The sequence below is a fragment of the Otolemur garnettii genome, unplaced genomic scaffold, assembly GCF_000181295.1.
Source record: "Otolemur garnettii isolate 467f Iridium unplaced genomic scaffold, OtoGar3 scaffold00009, whole genome shotgun sequence".
In the NCBI taxonomy this organism is placed as follows: Eukaryota; Metazoa; Chordata; class Mammalia; order Primates; family Galagidae; genus Otolemur; species Otolemur garnettii.
The window spans coordinates 22425572-22443755 of record NW_003852404.1 but is presented as its reverse complement, the minus strand read 5'-3'; the positions used below and the strand labels follow the sequence as shown (position 1 = coordinate 22443755).

The following is an 18184-nucleotide window of genomic DNA, read 5'->3' as shown; positions in this document are numbered from 1 at the left end:
TTCCATTGGTACTTGGCTTTATATTATTTTATTGAGAAAGTTTAAGCCCACTCTTCCTGTTATTTTTAGCAAAGTTCTACTTGATGTCGAACCTTATAATAATCTGATAGTCATTCTAAAAAAATATATTTATTCTTTTCTGGGTGTTGGGCACTAGGTTGGGGTAGATGGAAGATGTATTCTCATGTTTTGATGTAGCCTAATGATTTCAAGAGTTGACAATATTCAAAAGAATTATGGGAAAGCTAAGAAGATGATGTAATCTTACCTGTTGCTAGTGTATTAAGTACTGATCTCAACTGAGTTCTTAAAAGATGGTCTCATTGCACATTTCTTACATTATCTCCACAGAATACCTGGGATTCGCCTGATTCTTTCCCATGACTTTATCCTGATTTTTTACAAACCACAGCAAGGCATGTCATGCAACCCCTTTGGAGCCACTACATTGAGTCTAGAAGCAGAATGTGGAGTTTCTAGGAGAGCATTTCTCAGACTATTTTTAAATAGTACTAGCTTCTTTCTCCAATGAAATTGGAGAATATGTAAGATTAATTATGGATACTTAGCTTAATGTTCAATATAATGCAATATTTGATGTATTTTACCAAATTAAGCTTATTTTTCTTTCTAAAATCAAATCATTGCTTTGTGTTCTAATTATAAATTTGCTGTACTTCATATTTGCTTAGATCTTTTTACTGCTGCCATTTTTATTGACATTTGATTATTGTAATGGTACCATGTTTTTATTCCTTTTATTTGCTTTGAAAATCAGAGTTAGATTTTTGCACATTACAAAAATACAATATTATTTAAAGTTAGCCTCCATCCTTTTTCAGAAAAGGGCCAATGTTAAAAAAATTTGGATGGATGATATCTTTTCTTTAGAAAAATGTAAGGATTATTGGGCCTTGCTTAATGGTTTAAATGGTGGATAACCCAACAATAACATAAAGATGAAATACATAAAATTAAAAAGGAAGATTTCATAGACTAAAAGAGAAGAATTTTCCTAAGATATGCACATTATTCAATATTTAAAGATATTATCCTTTGGGCTTATATTTTTAAAGTTGGAAATCAGTAAAACATGAAAGGCAAATGCAAATCATGCCATCAACGTACAGCTATATCTAAAGTCCTCAGAGCTAACATTATGTTTTCTAAGATAACCAGTCCCTGAGATCATTTTGCAAATATAAAAACATCTAACATGCAATAAGTCTATAATTAGCTATTCTGAAGTAATTGATAAATACCTCATTTCTTCTAATTCTCACATTTGTGTATACTTTTTAAGGCAACATTAAGTAATTGTGTAGATAAGATCCTTGTGTTTTAGCTCTCTAAAGAGCTTTATCATGGTGGGGGCAGGTAACAACTCTGGAAAGCAGGGCAGATTGAGTGGCATCCATAATTTCAAATGCTGGTTACACTCTTCATTAGTGTCTTCTAGTCACTGGTAGGAATTGACACCAATTCTTATTTATTACTGTTCATTCCATAGCTGAATGGTAAACTGTGGTACCAAAATATTAATGTAGAGTTCTAAAAGTGATAAAATGGTCTACTTTCAGTTCATCTACAAGCAAGCTTGTTTTATATAAATGGCTTTTTTACAAATTTGAAATGTGAATATATTTTATTTTTTTTCCCAGTGAGTACACAATACACAATTCTTTGACAATACTATCGACCAATTTTATGCCAATTTCTTTGCTGATCTAACAACATCAAATGAAACACATTAAGATTTTGGACGCTGTTTGGTGACTTCAACAAACTACAGTTTAAAAAAATCCATCTATAAAACAAAGTATAAAAAGTCTACCACGGCCACAAAAATCCCTTTTCTTGCAACACTTTCAAGTCACAATAAATGCTTTTGAAATTATGAGACTAAAATAAAACTAGCAAATTGAATGTTGTTTTAAAAAACAATGGTGTTTCATTTGAAGTACACATTATTGAGAAGCAAATCAAAAGTAATTTCACCTCTAAGATAATGTGGAAGGACATGTTGCTTTACACCAATTCTTGTCATGTAATTCTATGAACAATATACAGAAGTCGATGAACAAATTAGTGAATGTTATGATTCTGCATCTTTTTAATACCAGTGTACAGTCACTTTCTGGGGGTGAAGATAAACCCTCAGCTCTAAACAGTTTAGAGCTCATTGGTCTTGTTATCATTATACTGTCAACAGACAATTCCATAAATTTATTGAATAGAAATTAGGAGGTGTTCTACCAAAGCGCATACAAACTTTCAACTCAAGTCCCATTGAAAATAATATCCAGAGCGTTAAACTATGACACAGAACATCATTAAATCTGTTTTGTTACTCAAAACAGAAAACTTGTAATGGTTTTACTCCCCTTGATTATGTTGTACTTTACTTGTTGGTTTCTATATTCTTCCTTGAATTGGATTTGAATTCTGTGAAGGAATCCATTGTTTTTATGTCCTTGAACTATCCCATCTTACTTTAAAAATCACTTAGAAAATATCTGGAGGAGGCATATGGCATCTCCACCTGCATACACTGGCATACCTGAGTCTATTTTCCCAAAGGAGGCTTTGCTGTTATGAAGGAAGTTGTGCTTGTGTTGGACATTACTGCAAAGCAGTATAACCTATGAATGCTGGATAAGATGATATTCTCTCCCAGTCAGATTGCTTCTCGATGGCTTATGTTTGGACCCGCAAAAAAGTGAGCTCCATCAATTTTTAATCACATTCATTTAATAAGTTACAAAGAGAAAAACTATGGTGGCTGTCATGCAAGTTTGTATTCTTTTCTGATTCGGACTGATACCCAATAGTAGCTTTTTATATGTAGCATGTTGTTGAGGGTTTTTTTTTGATTTTTTATAGAGTTTTTGAAAGAATTTGTATAGCGAAAGCATGTTATTTTACCCCCTATTAATTTGAGGGTGATATTTTGGGTGAATGATTTAACTAATTTATATTTAAAACAAGATTGAACAGGCAACATGAACTATTCTAAAAGAATATTCCAAGTGACCCCAAGGTCTGCTTAGATAGAATCTAACTGTAACAGTTCATTTTTTTAAACTGAAGACAATCAGTAAGATATGATGCTATGTCTCACATTATTCCAAAAGTCCTCTGTACACACATACTTCATTGTCAAAAGTCAGTTACCAGGGATCACAGGCTATGTGCGATGTGTGTAATGAACCTAAGTTTAAGAATAAATTGAGTAATAGAGGAGCATACAGAGAGAACGCAAATGAATAAAATCTCTTAGAAAAGTGTTTGTCTTTAAATATAAGGAGGTGAAGTAGACAACTGCATAAAGAAAAGTTTAAAATCCTCACATCTTAAGAGGTGTGAGTAATTATGTTATTCCTTCCTTGCAGAAACTTTTCACCTTCTCCCGTTTTCCCGGAGAAATCAAACTGCATTAAAATTCAGGCACTGATGGTAGAAAGTTGAGAAAGGGTTTACAAAGCATGTGTTGGAAAACTCGTTCTCTTCAGTGAAGAAACAAACGACATGGCCCCAGGAAGGTTTTGGAGCCCATGAAGAATGCTACATTCTGCACTTGCCTGTGCTGGTGCAGTTTCAGGGAATAAAATAGATGGGAACATTTAATTATATCATCCCTTTGCTATAACAACATGACACAAATGGATGACTGAGCCAATAATTCCTGGAGTGTGTCATTCAAAGGGGTCCCATGTTTTACAGCTGATCCTGATTATTCCATTGAATATTTTTAGAAGTGTCAACTATTGAATACATTATAGGAAAAATATGAGAAAGTATAGATAGAAATAGAATTTCAGATTGTGGAGGGAGCACATGGGCCCATGTCACCAGGGGTACTTGTCTACTCGAGTGACTATACATGTACAGTAGCTAGCGTATATTTCAAAGTCACATTTCTTTTGTGCGTACGTGACTGATGTTCGGGAACTTCTTATTCTCAAAGTCGTGAAAACAAATGAGGCAGGACACTGTTATGAATGTCCACTTACAAGGTTTGGTTTTATTTAAAAAGTGTATAAACATGCATTTTTCTCCTTTTGAATTTTTCTCTTCAATTTACTCATTCAAAATGGGTCAAACGTATTTTAGCTGGTAGCCAATTTCTGAAAATGTACCATAAAATATTTATTCCAATAAATCTACTTACTGTGAACGGAACATACTCTGAGCACTGCCTTTTAAGCACTTACAATTTGGCCATACATTTGGTGGCATCGACTTTACTTCGCAATCAAGTCAAACACAAAATTGTATATATAGACTGCATTGTTTTCTAAAAGTAATGAATTTAAATGATGCAGCTCCAGCCTCTAGTGTGTACTGTACATGTATTAGAAAGATGAAACAAGATTCTGCAACAGAGTTTGTATTTGGAATCAGCCAGAGTATGCCCTAATACATTTTTTTCCTAGATATTTCAGACTTCATGTTGATAGTTTCCTTGGGGAACTTCATATTATATTCTGACTTCATGAATCAGAGAGATTAATTATGATAATTCAGAGACTGCGTCTTTAAAAACCGCAATATAAATACAGCTCTTGTGAAACCCTTCAGTTTCCTTTTGCTTCTTATAATTCTCAAATGGGTCAATTACAATCTCAGGTGAAACTGATTCTAAATAAAACTTTAATTTCTTTTTTTTTTAAGTAAGTTTAGTACATCTTTGCTACCTGTGTCTCTAAGTGCATATTCAGACTTAAGACTTACACCTCCTCCTTTTGACCCCTGCTTTTGTCAATAGTAAAAGCCACCCTTCTGCTCTTTTTTTTTATTGACTCAGTCCCTGATGTTCAAAGAAGACTTTGCCAACGCAATTGTTCCTTTGCATCTTCCTATTTCTACAACCCCAACTGAAAACCATCTACCAAGATGGGTTACAACCAGCGTTATCCAACCCAGCTTACAGTACGGGAACTCCCTTCACATTCAGTCTTTTTTCTTCATGTCATGAGGAGTAGAGATTTGTGCTTATCACCAAATAAAATTGCAGTGCAAAATTTAAACATAAAAGTTACACAATTAAAAGTTAATATATGGCACCACAGCCTATTAATTCACATATAGTACAACGGACCAATAAAAACAGACAATTATATGAACAGAGCTAAAAAGAGTGAGCTTGCATAGCAATGCAAAAGAAATTATATACAGAGGAAAATCCTTTTCTTCCTGGAGGGCGAGTTTTGTTTTCTTTCTTTTTTATATACTCCTGACAAGAAAGAGTTAAGGTGGGTGGTGTACTTAAGAGAAGAACACAAGTAAAATATCTGTGGGATATGTGTGGCTGTATGTCTTTACATTGCATTTACAGTTCTTTTAATAGTACATAAATAAATTGTTCATTGCACTGTTTAGTGTCATCACTTCCATGAGTTCGGACCTGGTGGTCCTTCAGAGCAGCTTTGTATGTCTCCTCTCAGTTACTCTAAAAAGAAGATACAAGAAGATCAGAAAGGGTGTTTACATATAACTTATTTAACTGTAATGTTCTTCTATCCTAACCAGCAGAACATAAAGCAAAGCAACCAGGTAATAAGTGAAAACGAGGTCATCGGATAGATTTCGTGAGTTTGTGAATTTAAGTGACTTTACTTGAAGGAGATGAACAACAAAGAGACACGAAAGCGTTTGGAAATTTAAAATCCACGTAGAGCTCTTTTTGTAGCCCTTGCTAGTCTTATCAGCATTCCAAAATGAAAGTTGAAGAAAAATCTAGGTAGCTGTGAATCCAATTACGATTATAAACAAATATTCTTAATCATTGGATTAGCAATAGCAAACAATGATGATAACTGAGATCAACGAAGGACTTTATAGTTTTGAAATTATTCTCCTTTTTATCATTTCATGGAAGTCTCCAAATATCCTGTGATGTGAAGGTGATGGGACTAGAACCTTTCAGGCAAGGAAAGGGAGAGGTGAGTACGCTAGTTTACTTTCTCATGTCTCAGAACCAGTTATGCGGTTGAGAATATTAGAATTGGGTGGCGCCTGTGGCTCAAAAGGGTAGGGCGTCAGCCCCATATGCCAGAGGTGGCGGGTTCAAACCCAACCCCGGCTAAAAAAAAAAAAAAAAAGAAAAAAGAAAATATTAGAATCTAGTGCTATTTTCTCAGCAGTACTTTTAAAAATAATTCAAAGAAGCTATTGCAAATATTTAGAGAGTATAATTTTGACAAAGAAAAGCTGAATTGGTGAAATCTCCTCATGAAATTAACATAAGGGGTGCAATGCTTTTTACTGTGATATATCGTAACATTCTTAACTTTTTCTATTGCCTAGTATTTAGAAAATAGATTGGTTGTACTAAACACCTATGCCAGTTCTTTATTCATAAACATATATTTACTTATAGGATGTTACTCTAATCAAAAACATTTCAAATTACCCACCAATCAAAGATCAACTCTTCAAAATTAACTGTCCAGTTTTAAAAAGTAAATAAATGAAAAGTAACTAAAGAATAAGGAATTATTTAGGAGGTTTTTTAAAACTACGAAAAGGTGGATAGGTTTGCCTTCTGTTATTGTGCTTTGTTTAAAAGTGACAGAAAACTGAAAGGTAGACAATATTTAATTTAACTTGAAAATATTAAGACTAATGGTCTAAATTAAAACAATGTTCCTATAGCCCGGTGGTTCTCAACCTTCCTAATGCTGTGACCCTTTAAATATAGTTCCTCATGTTGTTGTGACCCCAACCCTAAAATTATTTTCATTGTTACGTCATAACTGTAATTTTGCTACCATTATGAATCATAATGTAAATATCTGATATGCAGGAGACCCCCAAAGGGGTCGCAATGCACAGGTTGAGAACTGCTGCTATAGCATAAATAAAACATGAAATAGCAGAAATGCCTGCTTCATGGATTGTTATAAATAAATGTTATGACCAAACTTGTTCAATATTATAATTGATTTTTTCATCCTAGAAGGGCAAATTTTCTATTATTCTGAAATTTAACATGGCCAGGTTATTAGCCCAATATTCTTTCTGGATTATGATAGCCTTTTAAATGACCTAAAGCACTTACATAATTCACCTGTAAACTGTCCTTGACTATTTGAGCCCATATATCCTATGTCAAGAAGGTCGCTGGCATTGCGCTGGTGGCCTCCCCTCAATACCTCAGCTTTCCTAGGTCCCGTGGAGCCTTTAGAAGAAGCTGTTCCCGATGAGCTGTGGCCGCCTGGAGATGGGAAGCTGGGCTTGCTGTAGGGTACCAAGGTTTCCTCTGAAAAAGAAAATAAGAAAGAAAAAGACTCAGTTAAACAGAAACACGGGGACATAAAACACAAACTTAACTCATAACATAGTAAGCTCAGAATAGGCTATTTGATTCTGTAGTAAAATTCAAAGTATGAGGTTTAATCAGGCCCGGATATTAAAGGCGTTTCCATGAGCAAGCAACATTTCCTACAATAGGAACTGAAGCAGGATTAAATTAATAGAGATTTGGGGATAAGTATACAATATTCTATATTATTTGCAAAATTTAAATTCATTATAAAATAGAGCTGCATACAATGAACCACAGTTTGCTTAACAAAAGCATATCTGAGAATAATTTCTTAAGTTCAGTGAGGCTCCAATTTAATTTCCCCATTAAGACTGAAGGAACATGATTTATGTTTTAGTTGAAAACCACGGCAACATTTTCTCCACTGATTTAGATAAAAAGCTATATGTTCGTTAATTAAATAAACTTCTTAAATTTCTGTTGTTTCTTGGGATGGAAAATCATTATTTGAAAGCCTTGTATTTCCTTAAAAGAAAAAGAGAAACTCACACATTATAATAAATAATATGTGTGTTTAATAAATAACAAATAACTGAAGATGTATATTATTAAATAAGTACTTAACACTTTGAAATGTTTCTCTTTCTATTTTTGTTCTCTATCTCCCTCTCTCATTCTCAACCTCACCCTTACATTTGTTTCTTTTTTTCTAGGTACGAATAATATCGACTAAATTTACTATTCCTCTCTATAAATGGTCTTTAATGATAAAGATCACAGAGTTTTTCTCTCAGACTGAATAGTGTAACCTTCCTAAACTTTTCATTACAAGTAGCTATTAAAATCGTCATATTTTGGCCCTTGTACAAATTACACTTTCCAAAAATTTGAGCACCAGGTTATGATAAAATGCAATATGAAAAATGCATGGGGAGAAGATATATCTAGAGAAGATTAAGTCCAAATGAATAAATGAATAAGGAAAAATTTTAAAAGTTGTATGTATGTGTATGTTTTAATACTCAATGAATCCTGTTCTGAAAATAGATGTCCCAGAAAGTGCATTTTTGTACAGCCCCCCCCCACCTAGAAAAAGAGAAATTCCAACTACAAACCATGAAATTTATTTTGTAATGTTTTCAGGAAGATTGATCTATATACAAGAGTATTTCCCATCAATGTGTTCACAATCAACTAAACGTAATCAGTCGGAGAACTTAAAAACCCATTTTAAGCTTATCTGATGTGAGGATTTTGTGATTAGGCAATTATTTATAACTTTGTAATTTCAATTAATTCACCTATTTGACTGATGTGAGTTCTCCTCTCAAAGGACTGGCCACTTTAGCCAAATGAACAAACTGGTTGAAGGCAGAAATTAAACTGACAGCAAAGATGAAATTTAATGGTCTTAAAAGTACTCAGTATAAACATTAAAAGGGAAAAAGTGACATTAACTCTTGAGTACTGTCAATGAAGCTTGGAAGTCTCAAGGCAAGGCTCAAAGACCCCACAGAGAGATTAATTTGTGGGATAAGCCCCATTTTAATTAGCTTTAGGGCATGTGCTGGTGAGCTCTGCTGAAGAATTCTAGCTTCCTTACTGATCCAAGTTCCTGATTGAAGACAAATGTATTTCAGATGCCCTTAAACAACTGCCATTTCTAAGACACCTGCTAGGAAAAAAAAAAAAAAGGTGACAGTCCACACTTTCTTGGAACTGCACAGAACACACCTGGTCCGACCCCTTGTTTGTGTGGGGCTTTCCGTATGTCTTCTTGGCGTTCTGTGGAGTTTATCCATTCCTGGGTCTGTCGCTGCCACTCTAGGGAGGTTCTAGCTGGACAATCCAATGAGCTCTTTGTGTCTTCTAGGTTGGATGCGTGTTGTCTCTCTAGGGAGCTTCCTTTTCTCTCTGTTGAGTTTTCCACGTTACCAGCATGCTGGCTCGGGCCTATTTGCTGCCTTAAACCCTGACCTGGTGGGGGATCTGGTGGTGGTGGAAGATCTAAAAATTTTGAATAATATTTAGCATGGACTAATATTTAATGAAAAGTACAGGTTTTTAGTTCAAGTTGAAGAAAACCTTTGCTTTCATACAGGTTATCACCTATGCAAAATAAATTTGGGGAAAATGCAAGTCAATTATTTATATCCAAAGCACATATATGGAAATCCCTGGTATCTTTTGGCCACGGTATGACTGCAATGACATTGACCAGTTTTCTTCAACTGTTAAACTTAGAAAGTGTTTCAACTGTACAATGAGGTTATCGCTCAAGGTATAAAGGGCAGTTTATGGTTCATATTCAATCTGTCATACAACCCCCCACCCCAAAGTAAAAATACCATGACACAAAATGCCATCACTAAAAATTTTCAAAGCTATGCTAACAAAAGTCCCCATGAAGAACAAAAACTCTCCTGCCAATCTCCATAGGAAATGTAACCCTCGGGAAATTAAGACCTCTGTGCTGTATCATATGCAACATACAACTGCCTTTATGCACGTATGGGGCACATTTAGCAACAGCCAAAAGGTTAAGCTAACATTTATTAAATGCAATTAACATTCTGCCTGACAACCAATTCTGGCTGTTCGTTTCATGAGTTAGCTAATGAGTTACAACTAATACATTATAATCTTCCAATGTATTAATTTTAATAAGCAATAACCGATGTTCAGAGTACAGAGTGAATATGCTTTACAGTGCTAGCTTAGTCAATGTATCATGGAAATTTCAGATGCAGTGGAATACCTAATTTTTCAGAAATGCTTTTTAAAAAATATGAGATACGAAAAAAACTAGAAGTTCAAACATGAACTAATTTTTCACTTTTACTCACTCTTCAGATAATTGTACATTTATATGTTTGATGTCTTCAATTGCAAAATTAGAGTCTGGTCCTTCTTTTCAATGTTAAATGTATACTAGTTCTGAAATAACTTGTTAACAATTTTAAAATCTTCTGCACATAAATTAGGATCATTTTCTTCTGATTTGTCTTGCCTGCTATTGCAAACCTTTCTGTTTGTCCTTAGGGTATTGCTAATTATATGTATATTATTTGTTCATTAAAAAAATATTATATACAATATATATTTATTTTCTTAATAGATGATATTATGCATAATACTGTGTATAGGCAATTATTTCCTATGCTGTTTTTATAAATGTGTTCTTTTGTTTGTAAAAATACTCTGTCTATAAAATTTGGAAAGGTATTCATGTCTTGTGTACGAAGGATAGCTTCCTTAATGAAAAAGTACTCCTTTTAAAGATGTTCTTACAAAGCCTTACCCTGTCTTTCAAAAGCCTTAATCTGATAATGATGGTCTCTTGAGTGTCTGCTCTGAGAGTTACTAAATTGGAACGACATTTTCACTTCTTATGTATGTCCTCATGAAAGGTTATGGATTACTAATTATAGAAGGGAACAGAGTCTCTGGGAGAATGAAGTTGCTTTTGGAACATTTCTTCCAAAAAAAAAAAAAATTAAGAGTTAATCTAATCTCAAGATATCTGTTTGTTGGATAATCCAATGAGTTTGGTGTGTCCTTCATATTCAATACTACTGATTTCCTTCACTATACATTATTATAAATGCAAATTAATTATTTCATTGAGTTATTGAACTCAGTCTGCCGGTGAGGAGAAATTATTCTATTTCCTTCCAAAATAATATATCTTGTCATTGATTTTTATTGCATATCAGAGCGGCTTAATTTTTAAAATGGCCAAAATGGCATCTGCTATGCCAGCTAAAATTCTGATTACTATTTAATTTAAACTAAATTCATATAGCTTCATAATTAAGTAATGTCCTTGACATTTATATATTCTAAGACATTGTATGCACATTGAAATAAACAAATTGGAAAAAGACATAATAAGGATGGCTATAAGAAAAAGAAAGTATATAATCAAGTACATTTACTTAAATTTATTATTCATTTTTATGTTGATTCATTTCAACTAACTCAATTCACTAAAGCGTCTCTTACTGGTGTACTGAGGATTAGTCATTACCAAGCACAGAATAGCCTAGTGATATAGGAGCCATTACTGCCTCCTCTTTTAAGGAAAGAAAGTGGAGGTACAACAAGTTAAAAATCTCCAGCCTGGATCTGTCCTCTCATGACCTTCAGACTCACTGAACAGTTCCAACTGGAGGCCTTCTGAAATGTCACATATCAAAAGTGAGCTCTAGATTATCCTCTATATAATATGCTACCTCTGTAATGTTCTTCCTCCTAATTAGTGGCAATTCTATTCTATAAGCTGGCCAAAACTTTGATTTTCTTGATGTACAGCTTCTGTTTAATTTAATTAAAAAATCTTCTTGGCTCCAGCTTTATAATCCAACCTTTTCATCATCTCCACTGATTCTACCTTGGTACGAATGACCATCTATTCCATTGCTTTCTCAACCTGCTATAAGATCTTTGTGTTTACACTTTGCCCCGTTTTGCATATCACAATACAACAGTCAGAGTTACTTTCTTTTTTTATAAAAACATAAGTAAAGGAATGTCACTCTTCTTCCTTAAAGAGAAACACACACACACACAGATGCATACACATACACACACACACACACACACACACACACACACCTCTAGTGGTTGCCCATTCAAAGTAAAAGCCAATGTCATTACACTAGCTTAAAAGTCTTACACCTACCTTGTATCTTGTTTGCTTGTCTGATATCACATTTTATTGGTCTCTCTACTCTAGTCCTTTTCCTTTTTATCAAATACGCTTCAGGCTTTCCTTTGCTGCTCTCATTTCCTGGAATGACCTTTTTCAGAAATCAGAATTGCTCTTTTCCTTACTTTTTCCCACATCTTTGCTCAAAGCTCGCCTTCTAGATGAGCCTTCCCTGAGGAGCCTGCATATGTCCTCCCTATACCTACACTTCTTAACTTCCTTCCCTTTGCTTTTCCCCATAGCATTTATCATTATCTTACTTACATTTTCATTTATGTGTCTATGTTGGTCTTTATCTACCTTTCCCCACTAGAATGTAAGAAGGCGGGAATTCCTTTTCCCACTGTCTATCATATGATATATGCTTAAGAAATACCTGAATGAATAGATTAATGAATTCATAAGTTTGTTCAAAGGCCAAAGCTAGTACATGCAGAGCTGGGGAAGAGCCCCTTCTATAACGACTGTATTAAGAACTAAGGAATGGGAAGAAAAGCTGAAAGAAAATAATCTAGAGAAAAATGTTTCGGTGGGCAGAGATGCCCTTTTCCTTTAGCAGTGGTCATTGCACTGGCTTCAGAAGGTCCTCTGGGACTTACTATGCAAGAAAAAGAGAATATTTAAATTTAGAAATGCCTACATAGGAAAGAATTTACACAAGGAGAAAGAGCACTCTTTAAAATGTGTGTGTGTGTGTGTCTGTGTGTGTCTGTGTGTGTGTGTGTGTCTCTGTGTGTGTGTGTGTGTCTGCATAGACTCTGGATCAGACTGACATTTTCCACCATTCCCAGTTTCTTTTACTGGACACAGGGAAGATTACTTTCCGACTCCAGTAGTTAGTCTGACACCATTCAACAGAGTTCTTGCCAATAAATTATGAGATATGGTATGCGCCACTTGCCATTAGACCCTCCTAATGACCAATCATCATAAAAACCCTGAAAGTCTAAACATGAAAATAATGGTATCCCAATACTGAAAAGCCCTACATTCTTACATTACTGCTTATAATAAAGAAAAAAAAAACTATCATAATATTTATAATGCCAAAGGTTTAGTGCAAAAAGTCTAATACTAAATGCTGTGAAGCCACAACCTTCCCCAAAAGAACAAGTTGAGTTTTATATAAAAGCATTATGAAATATTCCTGACATATGGATTCATACCATATAACTGCTATGTCATGTGTATTTCCTGTAATCTAACAATGTTCTTAAGGATAATTTGTGGGGTGTCATCCAAAATAAATGTCTTCACACTGTATTAAAATGTCTTTGGATCAAATACATGGGAAGACGTGAGCTGAAATTTCCTTTGCAATATCACTATTTTCAAAATGTATAACTTATATAACCCATAACTTCTTTTTCAAATGCTGGGTAAATTTAAAAAAATTAGGATCCTATCTGTTCATGCTTCAAACTAGTAGGTAGCTTTATGGACACTCTAAAAATTCTTGCAAGAAAATTGTTCTAGAAATAAAAAGATGCCTTTTTTTGTTGTTTTATATATAATATCTTTCACATATTGGGGACACAATCTTCCAAAATTTCTGAATAATCATGCACACAGAAAAATATAGACCTCAGTTTGCTTTTCACATTCCTTAATACTCAAAGTAGGGAAATTTATACATTATTAATTCTTAGTTAATTAATTCTTTAATTCTATAAATAACATATCAGTGATAACATATCCTTTTTATTTAGACAAAATAAGATCAACTCTGCAAACTGCTTTTAAGTGCTCAACTAATAGTCAGAATATGGGGATCAGAAAGGCATTTTTGCCCACCATGGGATATTCATATATAGAGAATCAAAATCTTGATTCTACCGTTTACCTTAATATTCTACAGAAGCACTTTCCAATAAAGGCAAAATTAGAGGAGAAATGAGTAAACCTGGAAGCTTTCAGAAAAAGTATTTTTGGCTTTTTAAGTTTTCTTGGCATTGTAAGAAGCCCCCCCCCAAAAAAAAAACCCACAAAGATGGCTGCTGGATAGGGTACTCCTTCCTCTAAACTAGTAAAGAACAAACACTTCCCCTCCTTTCCAACTAAGCTTCCTTCTGTCTTATAATGATTAAGGTAAGTCTTTCAAGGACTAGTTCATAGCTTCTCCAAGTTGGATGTACCTTAAATTGATTTGTGAGCTTTAAAAATATCCATAATTAGATTTTACCTCTGAAAAATTAAATCAGAATCTTCAGGGTATACTTTAAGAGCTCTCCAGGTAGTTCTAATGCATGGTTTACCTAAGTTCATTCTTTTGGTGTTTAGTAGCATTATTTTAGGAAAAAGTTGTGTGCTTGTGGAAGATAACACTGAGGAGGGGGAAGAAATTACCTCTGAGTCTGATGTTATACTAGGTACTTTAAATATAATACATCACATATTTTTAGAATAAAACTTAAGGATAAATATTTTTCTTCATGCTTAAAATATAGAGAATCAACTTGAAAATATAGGAAGTAGACCATGCTTTGCAGAGTTCATGAAATACTCATAGTTGAACAGGGACGTCTCCCGGTAATATTGTGTTTCCTGAAACTAGCAGTGTTTAAGCAAATGTTCAAAGATTGGATGCTATATATAAACAGAATGATTGAAATAGATTTGCACAGTATGGTCCATGCCAAATTTAGCCATCACCTATTTTGTCAATGTTTTATTGGAAATCGGTCACATTTATACTTTTACTTTTTCTGTAGCTAAACTCATGCAACAATGGCCATGTTCAGTAACTGTGACAGAGAGCTTTTGCCTCCAAAAGTCAAAAGTATTTACTACAAATCTTCGTGTACTCCCCAAATGTATATATTGAAAGCCCAACACTGCATTACAATGATACTGGAAGGTGGAGTTTTCAGGAGGTGTTTAGACCACAGTGGTGGAATCCTCATGAATGAGATTAGTGCTATTATAAAACACATTCCATAGTTTATAGCTTTCATATGAAAGCTATAACCTAATTACAGCCTAAGAATTTAGGGAGGGGGGAGGAGTGGATGAGTAGAGGGAGGGTGATTGGAGGGATTGCCTGTATGGTTTGCCTTATAAGGGTGCAGGTGAATCTTTCTAAAAGTGGAGTATAAACTTCTTAACAAAATAACTAAGAAAATTGCCATAAAGTCTATGTTGACTAGTTTGATGGAAACAAACAAAAGAAAACACATTCCAGAGTGGAATCCTTGCCCCTTTCAGATTGTGATGACACAATGACAAGGCACTATCTAGAAAGTGGGCTCTCACCAGACACCAAATCTTCTGTTGCCATGACCTTGGACCTTGCAAACTCCAGAACTGACAAATAAATTACTTTTGTTTATAAGCTACCCAGGTTATAATGTAGTCATGCATTACTTGACAAGGAGGATACATTCTGAGAAGGGTGATTTTGCCATTATGTAAATATCACAGAGTATAATTACACAAACCTGGATGATTTAGGTAATTACACACCTAGGCTGTGGCATAGACTATTGTTAGAGCCTTGAATACTGAATATCACAGTGGTCATAATTTCTGTATATAAACATATCTAAACATAGAAAAGGTGCATTAAAACCATATTATAATCTGATGGCAACCCCACTGTATGTGCAGCCCACCACTGACTGAAATATTATGTGTGTGTAACTGTATTTTGTTGGAGCAGTTCAATAGTCTTAAGACAGTCTTCAACTACATGACCTGTAGGATGCTTTTAGCTCTAAAAATCTTAATACTAAAATATTACCCATTCATTTCAAGGTCTTTTTCTTTTCAAAATGTTACCACATAAAATATTGTAATGTAATATCAGAAAAGTTCAGGTAATATAAGCATACATGCTGCTTATGTTTTATTTCCTACTTTAAAAATGGAATGTTGACTAAAGTGCATTAATAAGAAATGAGAGAATGGCAAAAAAAAAATGGACAATGACAAGTGATATGGCATGCATTTCTTAGGGCTTCAAAATATAGAGATAACTCCAGGTTCTAATAAAAAAAAAAAAAAAGAAAAAAAAGAAGAGGGTATTTTATTTAGAGAAGACCAGATTGCCAGGTGTCTGTTTCCTTATGTGATGTGGCAAGGACTAATCTACCAAAACTACTTTAATCTAAGTTAATGATTGCATGGAGCACATCTCATCAGTGAGGAGACAAGAGTAAAGGAAAGGAACCTACCATCTGTCATTCCTTCCCTTCGATGAGGCAACGCTGGCTGTTGGTCCATTCGCCCTCCCTTGTGTTTTTTGGTGGGCCTGGGCCTCTGACTTTGACTCAGGGCTGCACTGGTGTTACTGTCAGTAGAAAATGGGCTGGTGGGTCGAGGTCTTTGAGAGGAGGTAAAGGCTTTTCCTAAAAAGAAAACAAAAGGAATGGGGTATAGAGGAGGTCATTAGTGTACTGATTTCGTCTTGTATTTCTGCCCTTACTAAGTTAAGAGCAACCTGTAAACCTCCCTAGAGATGCCATGTGAAGATACCAAACAGTAGTGCATCTCTGTAGAAAATATATAAAAGCTGCACATACTCTGTCCAATTTTTAATGAACTAACAACATCCTATCCAGTAAAAAAAATTCAAATAATTAATAAACAAAAAACAATCAAAAACTTGATATTGGCTGATTTTATTTTTATTTGACCATGACAATCTGAGGGATATTTTCATAGGTATTTGAAAAATTAATGTAGCTTTTACTTCTTAAGATGAAAGAAGCTATTTCTGAAATGAAGTGTGCACCGTCTTATTTGTTTTATCAGATTTCACCCTTGGAACCTTACAAAATCTCTCTGAGTGCAGAAAAATGTCATATAGTAATTACATTTGAAATTTTACATGAAAGGTCTGCTCAGACACATATATTAAATCGACCTTACCACCTATGCACATACATGATGAATTCTATCTCTTTTGGCAGAAATTCAATAACATCAGTGTAGAGGATAGCAGGCTAAAATCACCTTGTACATCCAAAGTGCAATAGGTGTTTTCTGATGAATACTTTTGTATCTGAGAAGACTCCAAATTCTCATTTGAAAATGAAATGGGCTATGTCCTTTCCTTGTGATTGAGGGTACATGTACAGGAAAATTTGTTTGGGAAGAGGTTAATAAATTTTCAACATCGTATGATTTTAATACCATGTTTATTATAGTAAGAGAGGCCTGGTTTATGTGCATGTATTTATTTTCCTACATATGTTTTCATTTCAGATAAAATTATTGTCTGTAGTTATAGTTCCTGAAGTCAATGTGACATGATACTGCTTAATGCTTTATTAGCTATTAGCATACATGCAAGAAATGCACTTTATGTCTTCTAATTTATTAGTTTCTTTGCACTTTCTCCCTGCTCTGCTTAAAGCTAATGCCACAAAAAGCACTCAGGCAACATAAAGTTTCTGACTTATGCCTTATAAAGCAAGAAAATTCAAATAACAGTTATATTACAACATATTTTAGTTCGGATGCTATATGAAAAATAAACCTCTGCAATGCTTCGAAAATCTTTTTTATTTCTTTTGAAGATACCTAATGCATGCTCCTAAGAAATATTGATGGCATAATGCAGAGAACTTCCGAAACTCGTTTTTATAACCTGAGAGTTTAACAAAGGGTCAAAATCATTTTTTGTTACTATTTGAGCACCATTAGGATTTTTAAAATGCACTTACCATTTCATTCGTTTTGAGAGATAACTCTTACAAATGTTTGCTTTATATGTTAGACTCGTCTTATATATGCAGTTAAGAAGCACACATAGAAATATAAGAGCATGCGTTATACCCAAGTTATTTTGTTTCAGCAGAACAAATGATTACAAATTACTGGACTATCATTAGCGTTAATCCTGTATTTTTTTCTGTGGAATGAAGAATACATGAAAATGACATAATTTGTCTTTTATATCATTACTTATTGCTCTCAGAAATCAAAATTAAATTACTCTAAAGAGCAACACATGTGTAGTCATCATTTCACTCAACTTGCAAATGCAGGGGTGTATCTTTAATTAGCATCCTTTAAAACAAGAAATAAATCTTTGTATTAAAATCTTAACAGCCAAACAATTAATAAGATCGTCAGCCATTTGAATTGTTAGACCGACAGCCTTCGACCCATTCACCCCATGCTAAGAAAGCCTTCCCAGAAAATGCATTTGGAGAAGGAGATGAGAGGGAAAGACATGGAAATAAAAGCTGGGTAATTAT

General features: G+C 34.1%; 1 protein-coding gene across 11 annotated transcripts in view; it reads right to left on the bottom strand.

Annotated features, from left to right (window-relative positions):
- Positions 1 to 1626: 1626 nt before the first annotated feature.
- Positions 1627 to 18184, bottom strand: part of ROBO2 (roundabout guidance receptor 2) — a 595724-nt gene continuing 579166 nt past the window's right edge. For 4 of the 11 annotated variants that reach the window (XM_023509678.1, XM_023509683.1, XM_023509680.1 and 1 more), the window contains 4 exons: positions 16154 to 16327; positions 9005 to 9277; positions 7064 to 7264; positions 1627 to 5452 (listed from right to left, as the gene is read on the bottom strand). In XM_023509678.1, the coding sequence (XP_023365446.1) occupies positions 5451 to 5452; positions 7064 to 7264; positions 9005 to 9277; positions 16154 to 16327 (650 nt within the window). In that variant the 3' untranslated portion in view covers positions 1627 to 5450. The remainder of the gene's footprint in view (positions 5453 to 7063; positions 7265 to 9004; positions 9278 to 16153; positions 16328 to 18184) is intronic. The other 7 variants (XM_012801580.2, XM_012801583.2, XM_003783917.3 and 4 more) reach the window with 5 other exon arrangements.